The sequence below is a fragment of the Phocoena phocoena genome, chromosome 20 (genome assembly GCF_963924675.1).
Source record: "Phocoena phocoena chromosome 20, mPhoPho1.1, whole genome shotgun sequence".
Lineage (NCBI taxonomy): Eukaryota > Metazoa > Chordata > Mammalia > Artiodactyla > Phocoenidae > Phocoena > Phocoena phocoena.
The window spans coordinates 15,384,475-15,404,038 of NC_089238.1; the positions used below are offsets into that span (position 1 = coordinate 15,384,475).

The 19,564-nt window shown below is 39.7% G+C and overlaps 1 protein-coding gene across 1 annotated transcript in view; it reads left to right on the plus strand.

The window, feature by feature from the left end:
* ZNF567 (zinc finger protein 567) overlaps positions 1-18,799 on the plus strand; it is a 159,305-nt gene extending 140,506 nt beyond the window's left edge. The window contains exon 4 of the mRNA XM_065899375.1: positions 17,783-18,799. Coding sequence (XP_065755447.1) covers positions 17,783-18,799 — 1,017 coding nt within the window. The remainder of the gene's footprint in view (positions 1-17,782) is intronic.
* Positions 18,800-19,564: the final 765 nt, after the last annotated feature.

Below are 19,564 nucleotides of genomic sequence, written 5' to 3' on the forward strand. Positions count from 1 at the left end.
GGTCCTTGTTGCTGCGTGCGGGCTTTCTCTAGTTGCAGCAAGCAGGGGCTACTCTTCGTTGCAGTGCACGGGCTTCTCATTGCAGTGGCTTCTCTTGTTGCGGAGCACAGGCTCTAGGCACACGGGCTTCAGTAGTTGTGGCTTGCAGGCTCTAGAGCGCAGGCTAAGTAGTTGTGGTGCACGGGCTTAGTTGCTCTGCGGCATGTGGGATCTTCCCGGCCCAGCGCTCAAACCCATGTCCCCGGCATTGGCAGGCAGATTCTTAACCACTGTGTCACCAGGGAAGCCCTGAAAATTTAATTTTAAAAGCACTATCCAATAAGAATTTTTGTTGTTTATCTGACTTGTGACTTAAAGGCTTTTTTTTCTTTTTTCCATTTTATCATTTGCCTTTTCATTTTGATTTTAGTATTTTGGGCTAGAGTTTTTCAAATCTCAAATATAAGTTTTTTCTTTGTATTTTTCTGCCTTGTATGTTATGTGTTCACAAAATATATATACATTATATTTGTCTGAAGTACATTTACAGATATTTTATTTTTATATTAAATATTTTATCAAGTTAGAACTTCTTTTTGGCTTATGGTACAACCACAAAAAATAGGCTGAGAAATTGCTACTTTGATAAACTCTTAAGGTTTCCATTGTGATCTTGTACATTCATTGGAGAGTTTGAGTGCCTCCCATGTAGTATTTTGTGTCCTGAGGAATTAATAATGAACAAAACCAACAAGATCCCTGCTTTTAAGTTTAGTGGGAAGAGTCAAATAATTGACAAGCAAATATATAACATAATGTATAGTAGCACTGAGAGCTAGAAGGAAAAATAAAGCAGGGAAGGCTAAAGTGAATGACAAAGGGTAATATTTTAATAGTTTGGTCATAGAGGTGAAGTTTAAGCAGAAACCTTCGTGGAGGGAGCAAGTGAGCTCTATGACTATGGTGAGGAGCATTCCAGAAGGAATATACAAAGCCTCCAGAGGGAACATGGCTGGTATTATGTGGTGCGTTCTAAATAGTCCATGGACATTTAAGAATAGTATCTTATTGGTAAGTGAAAATTTTAGGATTGTTACCAGGATGCATCCAGATGTGGCCCTTTGTGAAGTTTTATAAGCTCTCAGGGATTCTTTCTAATATAAAGATTCAAGTATTTTATTTCCTCCAGAAAACACTCTTATTATTAACTTTTATTCACTTTTCCTCCCGCTGTTCTATTCTCCACTTTTACGTACATTTTAGGTCTTCTGGATCTCTCTTCCATATCTCTGACCTTTGTTTTCAGAATTCATTTCTTCTGTGTCTTTTTTTCCTCTGAATTCTGAGATGTTCTCCTAGGCTTTTCCCTCCTGATTTCGAATGTATCTGGTGCCTTCTTGTCTAATAATTCTTAAAAGAAACTATGACTTGTCAGAATTGTCTCCTGTGACAAAGCCCTTACAAAAGGTTTCAGTTTCCTTCTCCCATTAACCCCTAACTCTCTTAACTGGGCCTTTTCTAACTCTCTTAATTGGGGAATTCATTGTTCATTCCCCTCATTAATGGCAGTAACCACAGGGAGTCAGTTTATGCTGATGGAAACTTTCATGGGCAATAAAATACAACACTTGGGTTCATATCCCACTCAGTGTGGCCTTGGGTCAATATCATAACCTCTCAGGCCTTCTAGCTTCTCTTATGTATAATGTGAGAAATAAAATCAACTTTATTTAACTAACAGGGTAGTTATAAAATTAAAACTAAATGAAAGTGTATATGAATGGCACTGCATCACCTCACCCTAGAATCCTGGGGATCATTCCTGTACTTATGTACTCTACCTTCCCTAGTTATGAACGAACTACCTGTGATCTTCTGTAATTCAGCCCCCAATACTTGGGTGCTGGTTCCCATCCCCTCTCTCCTGCTCAAGGTCATTGCGCCTGTGCAGTTGTCTTCTATGTCCCTGCATTATTCATTTTTCTCTACTGGGTTATTCCCATCACTATAAACCATGCTGTAATCGCTCCCACATTCAAAACAAACAGCCGTTCCTGGATTCCATATCCATTTCTAGCTCTATTTCTCTGCTCTTTTAAACAAAACTCCTTGAAAGGGATGGCTCTTCTGTCTCCACTTCCTTTCCTTCCATTTTCTCTTATAAATTTATTTATTTATTTATTTTTGGCTGTGCTGGGTCTTTGTTGCTGCGTGCAGGCTTTCCCTCATTGCAGCAAGTGGGGGCTACTCTTTGTTGCAGTGCTCGGGCTTCTCACTGCGGTGGCTTCTCTTTGTTGTGGGGCACAGGCTCTAGGCGGGCAGGCTTCAGTAGTTGTGGTACGCTGGCTCAGTAGTTGTGGCACACGGGCTTAGTTGCTCCGCGCCATGTGGGATCTTCCCAGACCAGGGCTCCGAACCCATGTCCTCTGCATTGGCAGGCAGATTCTTAACCACTACACCACCAGGGAAGTCCCACCTTCCATTTTCTCTTGAACTCACTCCAGCCAAGGTTTTGTGTCCTCCACTCTAGAGAATCCACTTTTGTTGAGACTTCTAATGATCTCTCTAATGCCAGATCCAATGGACAGTTCTCGTTCCTCATACCACTTGACCTATTGGTAGCATTTGACAGTTGTTCTCACCTTCCTTCTTGGTATACTTTCTTCGCTGGGCTTTCAGTGAAGCCCAGTTCTCTTTTTTTCCTTCTATTCCACTGATGTTTCCTTTTCAGACTCCTTTCTTTCTTTTTTCCTTTTCGTCTCCCTGTTCTCTAACCGTTGGAGCCCCTCAGGCTCAGGCTTTGGACCGTTTTTCTTCCTTACCTTTAATCACTCTGTAGGCAATCTTACCTAGTATCAGAGCTTCAAATATCAACTGAACATCAGTAACTTCCAATTTTATATTCCTACATTTGGACTTTCTCCGAACTCCCAGATCGAATGTCTAACGGACATCTGGCATTTCCACTTAGACATATAATAATCATTTCAAGTATTAAGATAAAACAGAATTCATAATTGGTCTATCCAAACCCGCTCCTCTCACAGTCCATTGTGTTAAAAAATGGCAACTTCATACTCTAGTTGCTCAAGTCAAAAACCCTAGCATCATCTTGGCCTCCTATTTTTTCTTTTATACCTAAAATCAGTAAATCCTGTCAGCTCTTCCTACAGAGAATATCTAGAATCTGATCAGTTCTTGTCACCTCCCCCATGACCATACCACCCTAAGGCAAGCCCCTCAACCCCTTGCCAGGATTACTGCAGTAACCTTCTCAGTTCCCCCCATTTCCCTGCTTCCCCCCCTTGTCCTCTTAGTCCATTTTCCATGAGTGATCCTTTTAAATGTAAATCAGATTATGCCATTCCTTGGTTTGAAGCGTTTCATTGGCTTCCTGTCTTACTCGAGTAAAAACCAACGTTCTTACACAAGGCCCACAAGCCCTGTGTGATCCAGCTTCCATCCTCCTCTCTGGCCCTCATTTTCTCACTCACCCCATTCCAGCCACTCTAGTCTCCTTCCTCTTTGTTGTTAAAGCCTGCTCTTGCCCAGGGGCCTTTGCATTTGTTGGTCCCTCTGCTAGGGCTGTGCTTCCCCTAGATTTCTGTGTCGATGTCACATTCCCAATGAAAAGCCTTCTTAGACCACCCTTCATTTCCCCATCTCCTTAATCTTTTTATTTTCCTCTATAGAACTTTGACTCCTTTACATATAAATAGGAATATCAATGTCAGTATATCAATATTTGTTATTGTCTCCTTCCATTAGAATGTGAGATCTGCTGGGACAGACTGGATTTGCTATCTTCCTTACACATAGAACTATGCCAACTGAGTTGGGAACTCAGTAAATATGAAAGGATTCCTGACTCCTTTTTCTCTCTGCATCCATATCCAATCAGATGCCAGAACCAGTTGATTTTACTTCTCTGACACCTTGAATGCATCCCCTTCATCCTCATTTCCACTATCACTATCTTGGGTCAGGCCCTTTGTTTGCTTGGGAAAGTACAGGCACCTTTCAGCTGATCTCCCTGACTCCAATTTTACTCCTCTCCACTAAAATAATCTGGCTATATTGGCCCTTTCACTTCCTTTTTTAAATCTTCAGTAGCCTTCCATTCATTAATGGGTGAAAACCACACTTGTATATATTCAGTCAGTATTCATGGGTCACCTTTATACTTCGGTCACTGTGGCCCGTACTATTTACAGGGATGATGAGACCTGGTCCTCAGAGTTAATGTCATAAGCATTATCTTCCTCTAGATTCTAGAATTAATTAGATTTAAATTCAGATTAACTAAAATTAAATTAAAAAGTCAGTTCCTCGGTCATACTAGCCACATTTCAAATTCTTAGCAGCCACATGGGGCTAGTGGCTACATTACTGACAGTACAAGATGTGACGATTTCCATCATCACAAAGGTTCCAGAAGACAGCACTGGTCTAATCCTTGCCCCAAACTGTACAAGTCATTCCCAGTTATTCTCTGCAATCCAAACACGCCGTCTACTTTCGGTCCACTGTTTGTGCCACTGCTCTTCACTTCGCTCAGAATGCTGTTCTGTCCCTTTTCTGCCTATTAATATCCTCCGATTTTAGGCCCCAAATCATATTCTGTAACTTACAGGAAATTTTCCTTGACACCAGCCCCCAATGATTTAACTAGTCTTCCTTCTGACGGCACCCCTCCCCACCATGGGAACTCAGCAAGGCAGTCTGGCTGCTTCCTTCACTATTGGAATTATTTCCCGCTGTTGCCAATGGAAATCAAAGAAAATGGATGTGACGTCTCTGCAGGTGGACGGCAGTAAGAGGGGCTTATTTAACTTGCTTCTCAGTGCAACTTGATAGGAGAATACAACATCTTAACGTTGCATATGTGTAGCACTAGTGTTTCTTTTTAAATAGTTGGGGGAAAATGACCTAGAAAACCAAATTGCAGTTTGGTAGCCAAAATTAACTCTTGGTTTATTTGTCCTTTGTGTGTGAAATGTCCTACTATTCCGTGCATCTGACTTCCTCACGTATCTGTTGATCAGTTTGGTTCTTCTTAGTACTATTGAGATCTATCCAGTTGATACCAATGGCCTTAGCGGCGGCAGCCTCTGGAATAACTCCTTATACCTTTCTGGCCTGCATTTCTCTAGACTTCACTCTCCAGGGAGGAGTTTTCTTTTCTTACTTTTTGACTCTCTTGCACACCATATGCACTAAGGATTCTGGAAACTTCTAGCATGACTGCAAAGTGGCCAAGAGAATAAAGTACCTGATGATAAATCACAGTATTTAAAAAAAAAAAAAAAGCGTGGGTGCTCCTTGCACCTGTAATTAGAACCAGCCTTACTACCTTCCTTAAAAAACCCCTGAGTTCTCATTATCTTAAAGTAGGCCGTTCTCCACCAGCCTCAGCAGTTGTCAGCCAGAGAGGAAGTGATGTTTTTTAGGAAAGCAGTAGAGAGGGCTTATGTGGAAAATAAGGATTGCTGGGCCAAGAAGCTTCTAGAAATTGAGTTCCCACTCAGGTCAATACTCTGGATGTGTAGGTATGCTTGTAAGATGCCTGTATTACTGTGGTTTTTTTTGCTCCTGTCTGATAAGTCCAGCTGGGGCTGGAGGCTTTGATGAAGCCTCTCATATGGATGGCGTGGCCCTTTTTGAACTTAGAAGGCGAATGTGGAGCCGGGGAGGTACCCAAGCGGTTTTGCCTGTTGAACCCAGAGAAGCTGGAAAACTTTGTTTAAGGGTTGTCTTTTTTACAAGGTTTGGCCTGCACAGGTATGCTCTGCTCCTAGCCTGTAGGTACCGTCCTCATCTTTAAGGGGTAAAGTCTGAGTGAGTCTGAGTTGTGATCCTCCTTGCTGCAGCTGCAAAGGAAGGTCTGCTTGGTACAGCTAGCTGGGAGCTGTCTAGGCCTCATCTAGGGTGTACATTAGCATCAACAAGGTAGGGACTGTCCCAGCCAGAATCCCTCCTGCTAACGTGCTTGGATTCTATGTCAGTGCCGAAGCACATCTGCCTTGAATCCATCTTTCAGTTTCCTTATGGTTTAGGAAGGGGCTGGGTTTTGTTAACTCAGTAGTTCTTGGCATTAGTGTTGTGTGGTGGGACAAGGGGAGAGCAAAGGAAGCAGAGCAGGGACCCTGGAAGTACAGTTGTTTTAAGCTCATCTATTAGGCGTGCTGAGGCAAGCTCGGTTTATGAGATTTGCCCCTTCTCCCCCTACTCTGTTTTTTGTTTTTTTTTTTCAGGACTCTGCACTTGTTCAAGAGAAGAATCTAAAGAAATCCAAGCAGGACAGGTAGTTCTAAAAGCCATGACCCAGGTAAGTTGAAGTTTCCTCTATCCTTGAAATAATATCAACATTTGTGTTCTTTATCCTGAGACTTCCCTGTCTGGCTGAGCCCCATTCAGTAACCTGCTCCCAGTTCCTCCTTTGCAGAGAATAAGCAATGATGCCTCACCTCCCTTTGTGGCCCTCTCTTCTCCAAGTGTTCACATACGTGCACAATGTTCTTACCAGAGCACCAATGGAGCAGAAATATATTCTCCTGAGAGAAATTTGAGAGCCGCCCTTATCAGAACCATGGTTGAATAGAGCCAAAGATAAGATAACTTTGATCTTTTCCATTAATCCAAGTAGTTTCCTTTTTTTCTTCTATTTTAAAGTATCACCCCCTCTTTAAAAATCATAAAACATTTCACAGTATTGAAAAATACATACAAAAACGTGTCTATAACATATATATGGTATAAAGAATAATAAAATGAGTTGATATATTTGTTGAATGTACCATCTAAGCAACCCTTATCCCTTTCCACATCCCTTCACATATCGTATTACCACCTCACCCATGTTAATGACTACCTTTAATTTTGTGTTCGTTAGCACTTTGATTCTTATAATTTACCATATATGAATGCCTGCTGAACAGTATACAGTTGAGTTTTTCATTTTTAAATTTGATGTACAGGTGTCATATTCTCTATATTTTTAAATTTGATGTACAGGTGTCATATTCTCTATGTTTTTTAATTTGATGTACAGGTGTCATATTCTCTATATTTTTTACCATATTTTTTCACTCAACACAATGTGATTTCAAGTTATTCACATTAAATTGTGTAGCACTAGGTCAGCAGTTCTCAAAGTGTGGTCCAGGAAGACTTTGAGACCCTTTCAGGAGGTCTAGGGGTCAAAATTACTTTTATCATAATAATACTAACACATTATTTGCCTTTTTCACTCACAACTCTAATGAGTGTACACTGGAGTTTCCCAGAAGCTATATGAAATGTGTTATCCCAACAGATGGGGGAGTTCCCTGGCGACCTAGTGGTTAGGATTCCTGGCTTACACTGCTGTGGCCTGGGTTCCGTCCCTGGGTGGAGAACTGAGATTCTGCAAGCCATATGGTGCAGCCAAAAAGTAAAATTAAATTAAATTAAGTTGGCCAACAGATTGAATACAGAAGATGTGAAAATCTAACTCTTTCATTCAGCCAGTCATTGAAGAGATTTGCAAAAATGTGAAACAGTGCTACTAAATTTTTTTTATTTTTACAAAGTTATTTTTCATAAAATGTGTGTTATTTATGTTAACATGTAACAGGTTTATTATTAGTTATTTGAATAAGTTAATAATTTTTAAAATTTATCTCTTTTAATTTCTAATGTGGTATATATTGATAGATTTAACCAGCATTAATGAAAGTCTTCAATAACATTAACAGCTTTATTGTACATATATGTAATTCACATGCAATGAAATACACCCATGTAAGTATATATAGTTCAGTGCTTTTCTAGTATATTTGCAGAGCTGTGCAACCATCAGCACAAACCATTTTAAAACATTTACATCACTGCCCAAAAAAATCCTGTTTGCATTAGCCGTCACTCCCAAATTCCCCTCCTCATCCCCGGCAACCACTAATTTACTTTGTCTCTATGGAATTGCCTTTTCTGGACTTTTAATATAAATGGAATCATTGAATATTTGATCTTTTGTGTGTGACTTTTTTCACTTAACATGTTTTCAAGCTTCCGTGATGTAGCATGTATCAGTATTTTGTTCATTTTTATACCAAACAATATTCCATGGATATGTATAGACCACATTTGGTTCAGCAGTTCATCAGTCTGTGGACATTTGAGTTGCTTCTACTTTTTGGCTATCATGAATAATGCTGCTATAAGCATTGGTATATGCCAATGTTTTTAGGTAGACATACGTTTTCATTTCTGTATACCTAGGAGTGGAATTTCTGGGTAACATGTTAACCCTATGTTTAACATTTTGAGGAACTGTCAAAACTGTTTTCCAAAGTGGCTACCCCATTTTACATTCCTACCAGCAACATAAGAGAGTTCCAGTTTCTCCACATCTTCACCAATATGTGTTTTTTGGGAGTTTTGTTTTGTTTTGTTTTCATAATAGCCATCCCAGTGGATGTGAAATGGCATCTTATTGTGGTTTTGATTTGCATTTCCCTAATGATTAGTGATGTTGAACATCTTTTCATGTGCTTATTGGCCATTTGTATATTTTCTTTGGAGAAATCTCTTCAAATTCTTTGGCTGGTTCATAATTAGGTTATCTTTTTTATTACTGAGTTGTGAGAGTTTTTATATACTCTGGATTCAAGTCCCTTATCAGATAAACAATTTGCACATATTTTCTCCCAGTTTTGTGGGTTGGAATTTCACTTTCTTGATGAAATTATTTGCAAAACAAAAGCTTTAAATTTTGATGAAGTTTATTTTATCTTCTTGTTCTTTTTGTTTCTTTTTTGTGTCTGGTGCCATATCTAAGAAACCCCTGCCTGACCAAGGCTGTGAAGATATACTCCTATGTTTTCTTCTAAGAGTTTTATGGTTTTAGCTTTTACATTTAGATCTACAATTATTTTGAGTTAATTTTTATATATAGTGTGATGTGGGGTCCAGCTTCATTCTTTGCATATGGATATCCACTTATTCCAGCACTATTTGTTAAAAAGACTAATCTTTTCCCATGAAATTATCTTGGCTGGTTTAATTTAATATGTGGTAGTCCTTAGGGAGCTGGTAGAAGATGCCTTTCTTCAGAGAGGTTTTGCAGCTAGGAGTATTCTCAAATTCGGCACACTTCAATTTTTCTCCTGGGGTTTCCCCCAGCTGCATGAATTTCAACCTGACTAAAAATGAGAAAACCAGTCATTATGTGCTTCCTAAGGGGATGCTATAGGAAGTACACAGTACGACCTCTGACATGTTTATGTCCCCTAAAAAATATGGAAGTAGAGAAACACGTTAAAGTATACCATGAAGATATGATCAGCCAAATCCAGAATATGGGAAATGCTACTGATTCAAACGTTTGTTTAATGAATAAACAGCCATAAAAATTTTTAAAGGGTCTGTGGGTGCTATAAGAGATTTGAGAGGGGCTTCCCTGGTGGCACAGTGGTTGAGAGTCTGCCTGCTGATGCAGGAGACACGGATTCGTGCCCCGATCCGGGAAGATCCCACATGCTGCGGAGCAGCTGGGCCCGTGAGCCATGGCCGCTGAGCCTGCACGTCTGGAGCCTGTGCTCCACAACGGGAGAGGCCACAACAGTGACAGGCCCGCGTACCACAAAAAAAAAAAAAAAAAAAAAAGAGATTTGAGAGACTTTAGGAAATCTATAAACTAATTTTAGGGGTGGATTTTGTTTGAATCCTAATTTGAACAAACCTACTGTCAAAAATCACTTTTGAGAAAATTGGGGCAATCTGAAACTTGATCTGGTTATTAGGAAATTACTGTTAATTTTATTAAGTGTGATAGTGATATTCTGGTTATTATGCCTTTTTTATTTTATTTTTTATTTATTTATTTTTTTTTTTAAATAAATTTATTTATTTATTTTTGGCTGTGTTGGGTTTTCGTTTCTGTGCGAGGGCTTTCTCTAGTTGTGGCAAGCGGGGGCCACTCTCTATCGCGGTGCGCGGCCCTCTCACTGTCGCGGCCTCTCTTGTTGCGGAGCACAGGCTCCAGACGCGCAGGCTCAGTAGTTGTGGCTCACGGGCGCGGTCGCTCCGTGGCACGTGGGATCCTCCCAGACCAGGGCTCGAACCCATATCCCCTGCATTGGCAGGCAGATTCTCAACCACTACGCTGTCAGGGAAGCCCTATTATGCCTTTTTTAAAAAGCCTAATCTATTAGATACTAAAGTATTTGTGGGTGAAATACTATGTTTGGTATGTGGGATTTGCCTCAGAATATACCAGGGGTAAAAAATGGAAAGGAAGACCTAAAACAAGATTTGCAAGGTCTTGTTAAGTTACTGAAGCAGAGTGATGGATTCATGGAGGCTCATTATACTATTCTCTGTACTTTTGTGTATTTTGAAAATTTTTGTAATCAATTTAAAAACTAAAAGTCATTTCATTTACTAATAGTGCATGGGTTTATTGTTTCAGGGATTGGTGACATTTAGGGATGTGGCCATAGAGTTCTCTCAGGAAGAATGGAAGTGCCTGGAACCTGCCCAGAAGGACTTGTACAAGGATGTAACTTTGGAGAACTTCAGTAACTTGGTCTCATTAGGTAAGGACATTGTATAATACAGGACCAGCCAGGAAACAAGGCTCCCAGGGACTACAACAGTCGGAGGCTGTTACCACCTTCGGCTGGAGGGGGTAAAGAGAGGAAACACTGCCACCGGAAGATAGTGAGAGCTAGAGCCATGGAGAAGGGCCAGCTGGTAGCCACTGTAGCTACCTCCAGAACTCCTGGGTCAAAGGAGGGAGCGAGAGGGATAAGAAATATCCTGAACTGTCTTCCTGTCCACTGATGCTTTCCATCTACCAAACCCAATGAGATATGATAGGACCAGGGTAATACAGTCCTTACAGGTAAGCTGTCTGGGGCACAGCTAGGCACATAGCAGGGCCAAGAGTAGCGAGGAATGGATTGGGGAGAGGGAGAGGGCAAATGGAGAATAAAATTTCTGGTTTCTTCATGGTGAATTTCTGGGAAGACTTACAAGTTTCTGGCTAAGTTCCTGTTCTCTGTCTTCAAGGGAATTGTTCTGTGCTTTGTTGAAGTAGAAATGGGTAGTGCCATTGGCACCTCCACCTTCCCATCCTTTGGACAAGCTTCACACCTTCCTTTATGTAATTGCCTCTCTTCCTTAGCAACCAAGAGACTGGGTTTGAATTTGGAAACAGCACGATCATGCCCCATTTCTTTTCCTATAAACAGGACTTTCCCTTTCTAAGCCCGATGTCATCTCCTTACTGGAGCAAGGGAAAGAACCCTGGATGGTTGTAAATGATATGACAGGACCATGGTGCCCAGGTGAGTGAGGGCTGATCCAATGGGGTGAGGTCACTGGGAATAATGGCCCAGCAGGTGAGTCAACTCATAACAGTCATTGTCAGGAAACTCCCTCAAAGCCCTACCAAAAACTGAGGAATAAAAGCCTGAGACGTGAAGCCATGAAGAACAAAGACCTTGCCAGCATCAGCTTCCAAGGGAACCTTGCCTTTATCCCCATTAATTCCTCTCTGTTCTTTCTTCTCTTATGTTTTCTTCTCATTTCAAAAAGGAATGTGCCCCTTTCCGGTGGCAGCCATTTTACCTGGAGTTTGGATCCTTTTTTCTGCAAGTGTCTTCATTCCTTAAAAAGTATTTATTTTCTTAAAACAGCTTTTCACTTCACCTAATTCAGCAATTCATTTATTCTCTTAACTTTTGAGAGGTAAGGATGTGTAGTGGCTGAGGGAATACTCTGGAATCAGATTTTCTTTTTTTTTTTAATTTATTTGGCTGCATCGGGTCTTAGTTGCAGCATGAGGGATCTTTCGTTATGGCGCACAGGCTTCTCCCTAGTTGTGGTGTGTGGGCTGCAGAGTGTGAGGGCTCAGTAGTTGCAGTGCATGGGCTTAGTTGCCACGCAGCATGTGGGATCTTAGTTCCCCAACCAGGGATTGAACCTGCGTCCCCTGCATTGGGAGGCGGATGCTTAACCACTGGACCACCAGGGAAGTCCCTGGAACCAGGTTTTCTGAGTTCAAATCCTGGCTCTGCCACTTACTAGATCTGTGAGTTTAAGTAAGTTACTTAAATTCTCTATGCTTCAGTTTTCTCCTCTGAAAATGAAATTAAAAATAGTGCCTTCCTGGGGCTTCCCTGCTGGCGCAGTGGTTGAGAGTCTGCCTGCCAATGCAGGGGACACGGGTTCGTGCCCCGGTCCGGGAAGATCCCACATGCCACCGAGCAGCTAGGCCCGTGAGCCATGGCCACTGAGCCTGCACGTCCGGAGCCTGTGCTCTGCAATGGGAGAGGCCACAGCAGTGAGAGGCCCACGTACTGCAAAAAAAAAAAAAAAAAAAAGGGCCTTCCTCATGTAGTCATGTAGTTAGTGTGGCTTTTTTATGAGTTAGTATGTGAAGATGCCCAGAACAATGCCAGGCAATAGTGACCACTAAAAAAATGTTAGTAAGTATTTGTAACTGGCACTTGCTGGACAGAAATGGAGCCTTTGAATACTTAGTTATGTTACTACCTCATGACTTCTCTGTATTGTTGTCATTTATTTTCATCTGGGATCATTTTTTCTCTATCTGAAGAACACCCTTAATATTTCCTTTTGTGTAGGTCTGCTGTTGACAAATTCTGTCAGCTTTTGACCACATGAAAATGTCTTTATTCTACCTTTTTTCTTGTAGGATATTTTCACTGAGTATGGAATTCTGTGTTGGCAAGAATCTTCTCTCAGCCCAAAGAAGAACTCATTCCACTGCCTTTTCTCTTCCAATGTTGTCATTAAGTCAAGTTGTTCCAATTTTGGAAAATGTTCCACATATATTTAAAACTAGTGTCCTTTGGATGGGGCATTCACCTCTTTAACTATAACCCTTTTGATTATGTGATTTAGAGTCTGTATGTCCTTTTAACTTTCTCTGTACTTCCACTATCAAATTCTGAGAGCTCTTAATTGTATTATATATTTTGCTACTACATATTACATTTTTATAAAGATGAAATATAGATCCTTGTTGCAAATTGTATTTTTATCAGTACAGTCCATCCTTCATTTTGCCACTTAGTGGCATTTAACCTTGAATTCTATTTTTTCTGATATTAGTATAAAATGCCCTGTTTTTGTTAGTTTAAAAATTATGGTGTATCTTTGCTTATCCTTTTTTAAAACTTATTGCCATTTTAAGTGTCCATTATAATCAGAATTAGAGTTTCCTTTTTTAATCAATCTGAGAGTCCTTGACTTTAATAGAATTTAATCCATTCTCATTGTGATCATTCATGTGTCTGTTCTTACTCCTCCCATTTTATCTTATATTTTCTGTTCCTCATTCTCTTTATTTCTAGCTATTCCTGTTTTGCTCACATTTTTTTTCTGTTTTTTTTTTTTTTTTTTTTTTTTTTTTTTTTGCGGTACGCGGGCCTCTCACTGTTGTGGCCCCTCCCGTTGCGGAGCACAGGCTCTGGACGTGCAGGCTCAGCGGCCATGGCTCACGGGCCTAGCTGCTCCGCGGCATGTGGCATCTTCCCTGACCGGGGCACGAACCCGTGTCCCCTGCTTCGGCAGGCGGACTCTCAACCACTGCGCCACTAGGGAAGCCCTTGCTCACATTTTATTACCCTTTCTACCTTTAAGCAATTTTGAAGTTGTACGTCCTATTGCTTTGTAATAGAATAGTCTTTAACTTGACTTTAAGAAATGTGCTTAGGGGGCTTCCCTGGTGGTGCAGTGGTTGAGAGTCCGCCTGCCGATGCGGGGGACGCAGGTTCGTGCCCCGGTCCGGGAGGATCCCACATGCCACGGAGCGGCTGGGCCCGTGAGCCATGGCCTCTGGGCCTGCGCGTCCGGAGCCTGTGCTCCACAACGGGAGAGGCCACAACAGTGAGAGGCCCGCGAACCACAAAAAAAAAAAAAAAAAAAAAAAGAAAGAAAGCAGTGTGCTTAAACCTGTGTTTCTCTTCCCACCTCAAGACTGAAAGATTTTTTTTCTTTTTAGTAAAGTTTTTAAAAAAATATTTTGAAATCATTCTAGTTTAGACTTATAGAAAATTTGCAAAATTATTACAGAGAATTCCCATATACCCTTCACTCAGCTTCCAAATGTTAACATTTTGTATAACCATAGTACAGTTATCAAAACCAGGAAGTTAACATTGGTGTTATACTATTAACTAATCTACAGATCTTATTAGAATTTTATCAGTTTTTCCCCTGATGTCCTCCTTCTATACCAGGATCCAGTCTGGGATCCCACATTGCATTAAGTTCTTTTGTCTCCTTAGTATCCTCCAATCTGTGACAATTGCTCTGTCTTTCATGACTTTGATCCTTTTGATGAGTACTCTTTTGGAGAATGTCTCTCACTTGTGTTTGCTTGATATTTTCTCAGTTAGATTGAGATTATGCATCTTTGACAGGAATACCACAGAAGTGATGTTGTGTCCTTCTCTATGCATCATATCAGGGGTTGCCTGATGGTAATATGGCTTTTTACTGGTAGTGTTAACCTTGATCACCTTGGTTAAGGTGTCTCTCATGTTTCTCTCCTGTAAAGTTAGTACTTTACAACTGTAAGTGGTAATTATCTTGGAGGGAGATACTTTGCAACTATATGCTGTTTCTCCTCATTTTGCCCACTGGTTTTAGTATCCATTGGTGGATCTTGTCTGTAACAATACAATAGTGTTGCCTTGTGTTGATTTTCTATGTCCCTTATTGCTTCTGCATTTATTAATTGGAATTATTCTGTAAGGAAGGGCTCTCCCTACTCCCTTTCCCATTCATCTATTTTTTCAAAGATTTGTTTCTATCAGTATGGGCTATTTATTTATTTATGTATTCTATGAGTTATAGTCCAAAAATATCATTGTTTATTCTGCTGTTCAAATTGCTTATTGGGAAAGCTTTGGCCATTTGGGAACACCTTCAGGTTGTATATATATTCACAATGTCGTGCAGCCGTTATCACTATCCATTTCCAGAACTTATTCATCATCCCAAACAGAAACTCTGTACCTATTATACAATAACTCTCTACTTTCCCCTCTGCCCTGCCCCTTGTTACATCTTTTCTACTTTGTCTCTATGAATTTGACAATTCTAGGTATCTCATGTAAATGTAGTCATGCAATATGTAGTTTTAGGTTCATTCATTTATCAGAATTTAATTCCTTTTTAAGACTGAATAACATTCCATTGTATGTATATACCACATTTTGTTTATTCATTCCTCTGTTGATGGACACTTGGGTTCTTTCTGTCTTTTGGCTATTGTGAATAATGCTGCTCTGAGCCTTGGTGTACAAGTATCTGTTTGACTCCCTGTTTTCACTTCTTTGGGGTATATACCTAGGAATGAAATTGCTGGATCAGCTGCTAATTGTTATGTTACTTTTCAAGGGCATTTCTTAATTTTTAAGAGTCTTTTATAAATTGTGAAGATCATCCCATTATCTATGATATAAGTTTCAAATATTTTCTCTGTCACTTGTCTTTTGACTTTGCTTTTGGTGTTTTTTGTTTGTGTGCAAGTTTTTTGTTTTTCACCTTTACATAATGGAATTTATCAGTCTTTTGATGCTTTTGGATTTTGAGTCATTATTTAGAAGGTTTCCCTATACCTAGATTATAAAGTAATCTACCACATTTCCTTCCAGTTTTTGTATGGTTTCTGTTTTCTTTTAACATTAGAACTGTATTCAGAGTTTATTCTGGTATACGGTGGTGTAACATATGGATCTAATTTTATCTTTTTCCAAATGACTACTCCCAACATTATTTATTATAAAAACTATTCTTTTCTCCTTTGAGATACCACCTTTATAATAAATTCAGTTTCCATATAAACTTTAGTCTATTTCTGGCCTTTCTATTGAGTTCCATTGGTCTGTCTCCAGAATCCAATATTTATTCATCAAGCAATCCGTTATTGCTACTATGTGCTAGGATTTGGTGACAACGGCTAGTGAAAAAGGCTTTATTTCTGCCTTTGGGGAGGTAAAAAAACAAATCAGCAGATGAGTAAGTAAATGAAACTCTTAAGTACAACTGATGAAAGTGTTATGACAATAGGACACGTTGTGGGAAAGAGAATCAAAGTATACGCTTAGGGTTATCAGGCTGAGAGCTTTTTGAAAGTATGAGTTTTAATCTGAAACCTAAAGAGAAAAGCAGCCATACCAAGGGCCCAGGACAGGATTCCCAATAGATAGAAGAACCTGATGAGAGGTCTAAGATGGAAAAGACCTACATTTATTCTAGATACTCAAAGGAGGGCTGTGGTTTGTTACACAGGGAGGAAAGGGGAAAGTATTCAATATGAAGATGCATTGTCCTTGGTGGAGATAGAGCAACAGAAGGACAACAGAGACAAGCAGGGACCTGCTTTGCCAAGAACCTGTGAACCATGGCATTGAATTTAGAATTTATTCTAAGTGCAGTGGGGAGGCTGTGAAAAAGTTTAAGCAGAGATTTTCATTTTGACTGACATCAGCATCATATGGTAGAAAGTGCTAAAAATATAGATGCCTTATTTGTATGAAATGCCCTGAATAGGCAGATTCACAGGGACAGAATTAGTGTTTCTCTGCCATTAGTGATTGCCAGGGGCTGGCAGGAATGAGGAATGGGGAGTGGCTGCTTAATGGGCACAGGGTTTATTTTTTATTTTTTTTAAATTGAAGTATAGTTGATTTACAATATTGTGTTAGTTTCTGCTATACAGCAAAGTGATTTACATATATATTTTATATATATATATATACACATATATACATATATATATACACACACACATTCTTTTTCATATTCTTTTCCATTATGGTTTAATTTCGGATATTGAATATGGTTTGCTGTGCTATACAATAGGACCTTGTTGTTGATGCATTCTATATATAGTTTACATCTTCTAGTCCCAAATTCCCAATCCAGCCCTCCCCCGCACCCCCCTCCCCCTTGGCAACCACAAGTCTGTCCTCTATGTCTGTGAGTCTGTAGCACAGAGTTTCCATTTGGGGTGATGAGAGTGTTCTGGAATTAGAAGATAGTGACAATGATTGCAGGACACTGGGAATGTACTGCAAACCATGGAATTGTACACTTTAAAATGGTTAAATGGGAAATTTTATATTATGTGAATCTTCAATTAAAATATATATATATTACTTTTAAAATATGTGTAGATATGTATGTATACACATGTCTTGGCCCTACTCCTGTAGATTTTGATTCAGTGTGGGGTGCTGTTTGGACATTTGTTTTGTTACATGGTTTCCTGGATGATTCTGATCTCTATCAAACGTGAGAACCACTGGCTTAATTTGTTTTCTTGCCCCTTTCTGGCACCGTATGAACTCTTATCATATTTGTGCTTTCATGTGCTTTTTAGAAATTGCACAGCAATATTTGAGACTTATAGAAGCAATTCACCTATTACGGTTATTATTTTCATTTTGTCTCTCTAGTCTCCTGTAGAATTTTTAAATTTCTCTTAGAAGAAGAGAACAAGTTGTATTTACTTTTTTTTTATTTTTCAGACTTGGAGTCCAGGTGTGATAAATTTCTACAGAAAGATATCTTTGAAGTAGAGTCATTCGATTGGGAGCTGATGGAAAGCCTTACATGCTGTGCTTTTGAGGGCTCCAGTTTTAGAGATGACTGGGCATACAAAAGCCAGTTTGAAAAACAAGTAAATCATGAGTGCTCTTTCAAGCAAGTGAAAATCACCTATGGAAACATGCCCACTTTTGAGCATCATACATCCCTCACCCTACATCCCAGCAATGAGACTGGTGAGAAACTGATTGAATGTAATGAATGTGGGAAAGCATTTAGCCGTGGCTCACACCTTATTCAACATCAGAAAACTCATACGGGTGAAAAGCCCTTTGAATGTAAGGAATGTGGGAAAGCCTTCAGTCGTACCTCTCACCTTGTTCAACATCAGAGAATTCATACAGGTGAGAAACCTTATGACTGTAAGGAGTGTGGGAAGACCTTTGGTCGTACTTCAGAACTTATTCTACATCAGAGACTTCATACTGGTGTCAAACCCTATGAATGTAAAGAATGTGGAAAGACCTTTAGACAGCACTCACAACTTATTCTGCATCATAGAACTCATACAGGTGAGAAACCCTACGTATGTAAAGACTGTGGCAAGGCTTTTATTCGCGGCTCACAACTTACTGTTCATCGGAGAATTCATACAGGTGCTAGACCCTATCAGTGTAAAGAATGTGGGAAAGCCTTTAGACAGCATTCACAGCTTACTGTGCATCAGAGGATTCATACTGGGGAGAAACCCTATGAATGTAAGGAGTGTGGCAAGGGCTTTATTCATAGCTCAGAAGTTACTCGACATCAAAGAATTCATTCTGGGGAGAAACCCTACGAATGTAAAGAATGCGGGAAGGCCTTTAGACAGCACGCACAGCTTACACGACATCAGAGAGTTCATACAGGTGACAGACCCTATGAGTGTAAAGATTGTGGGAAGGCCTTTAGTCGTAGTTCGTACCTTGTTCAGCATCAAAGAATTCATACAGGCGACAAACCCTACGAATGTAAGGAATGTGGGAAAGCCTTTATTCGTGTTTCACAACTGACTCATCATCAGCGGATTCACACTTGTGAGAAACCCTATCAATGTAGGGAATGTGGAATGGCCTTTATTCGTAGTTCACAGCTTACTGAACATCAGAGAATTCATCCTGGTATCAAACCTTATGAATGTAGAGAATGTGGGCAGGCCTTTATTCTTGGCTCACAGCTCATTGAACACTACAGAATTCATACTGGCTAGAAAGCCTTGATGTTAGGGATGTAGGAAAGCCTTTATGTGGAGTTCATGCCCGACTCAATATTAGATAATGCATAATGTAATGTAATTATTGTCAGAGAACCTTCATTTGTCACCTCCATTATGGAACATCAGGTAACTCATACCAGAAGAAAATTCAATAAACATGGGAATTCTTTTTGCCTCACACTCACTGTTTACTAAGCGTCAGAGATCTTACACTGAAAAAAAATTAATATGAATATAGAAGAGCCTCCTGTTACCACTCAAAATATGTTAAACTTCTGAGAATTCCTAATAGAAAATGACCCTATTAAAATATTTTGTGACTGTGCCTTTCGCCATATACCTTACTTAACATTATCTCACTTCCAGCAATTACTGACTGTATAACATTGGGTAAGTTATGTAATGTCTGTGTTCCTCAATTTACTTATTTTTAAGCAGTGATAATTATATGTACCTAATAGAGTTTATGTGAAGATTGTCAGATACTTTATATAAAGCCTATGCTCAATAAATACTATTGTCATTAATTAATAACAGTATTACTGTTAAGGAGTTCATGTGAGAGGAGGGCCTTATGAATGTATCAAATATCCAACGCCTTCAAAACCACTTGTTAGGATAATTCATTCTGAAAAACAGTAGTAAAGTATAGGTATTATGAGAAGATCTTCATTTAAAAGGTGGTAAATTTTGAAGAGTAGAAATTAACAGAAGAGCAGCTGAAAGAAATCTGCCCATTTAGGAATCTAAAACCACCTC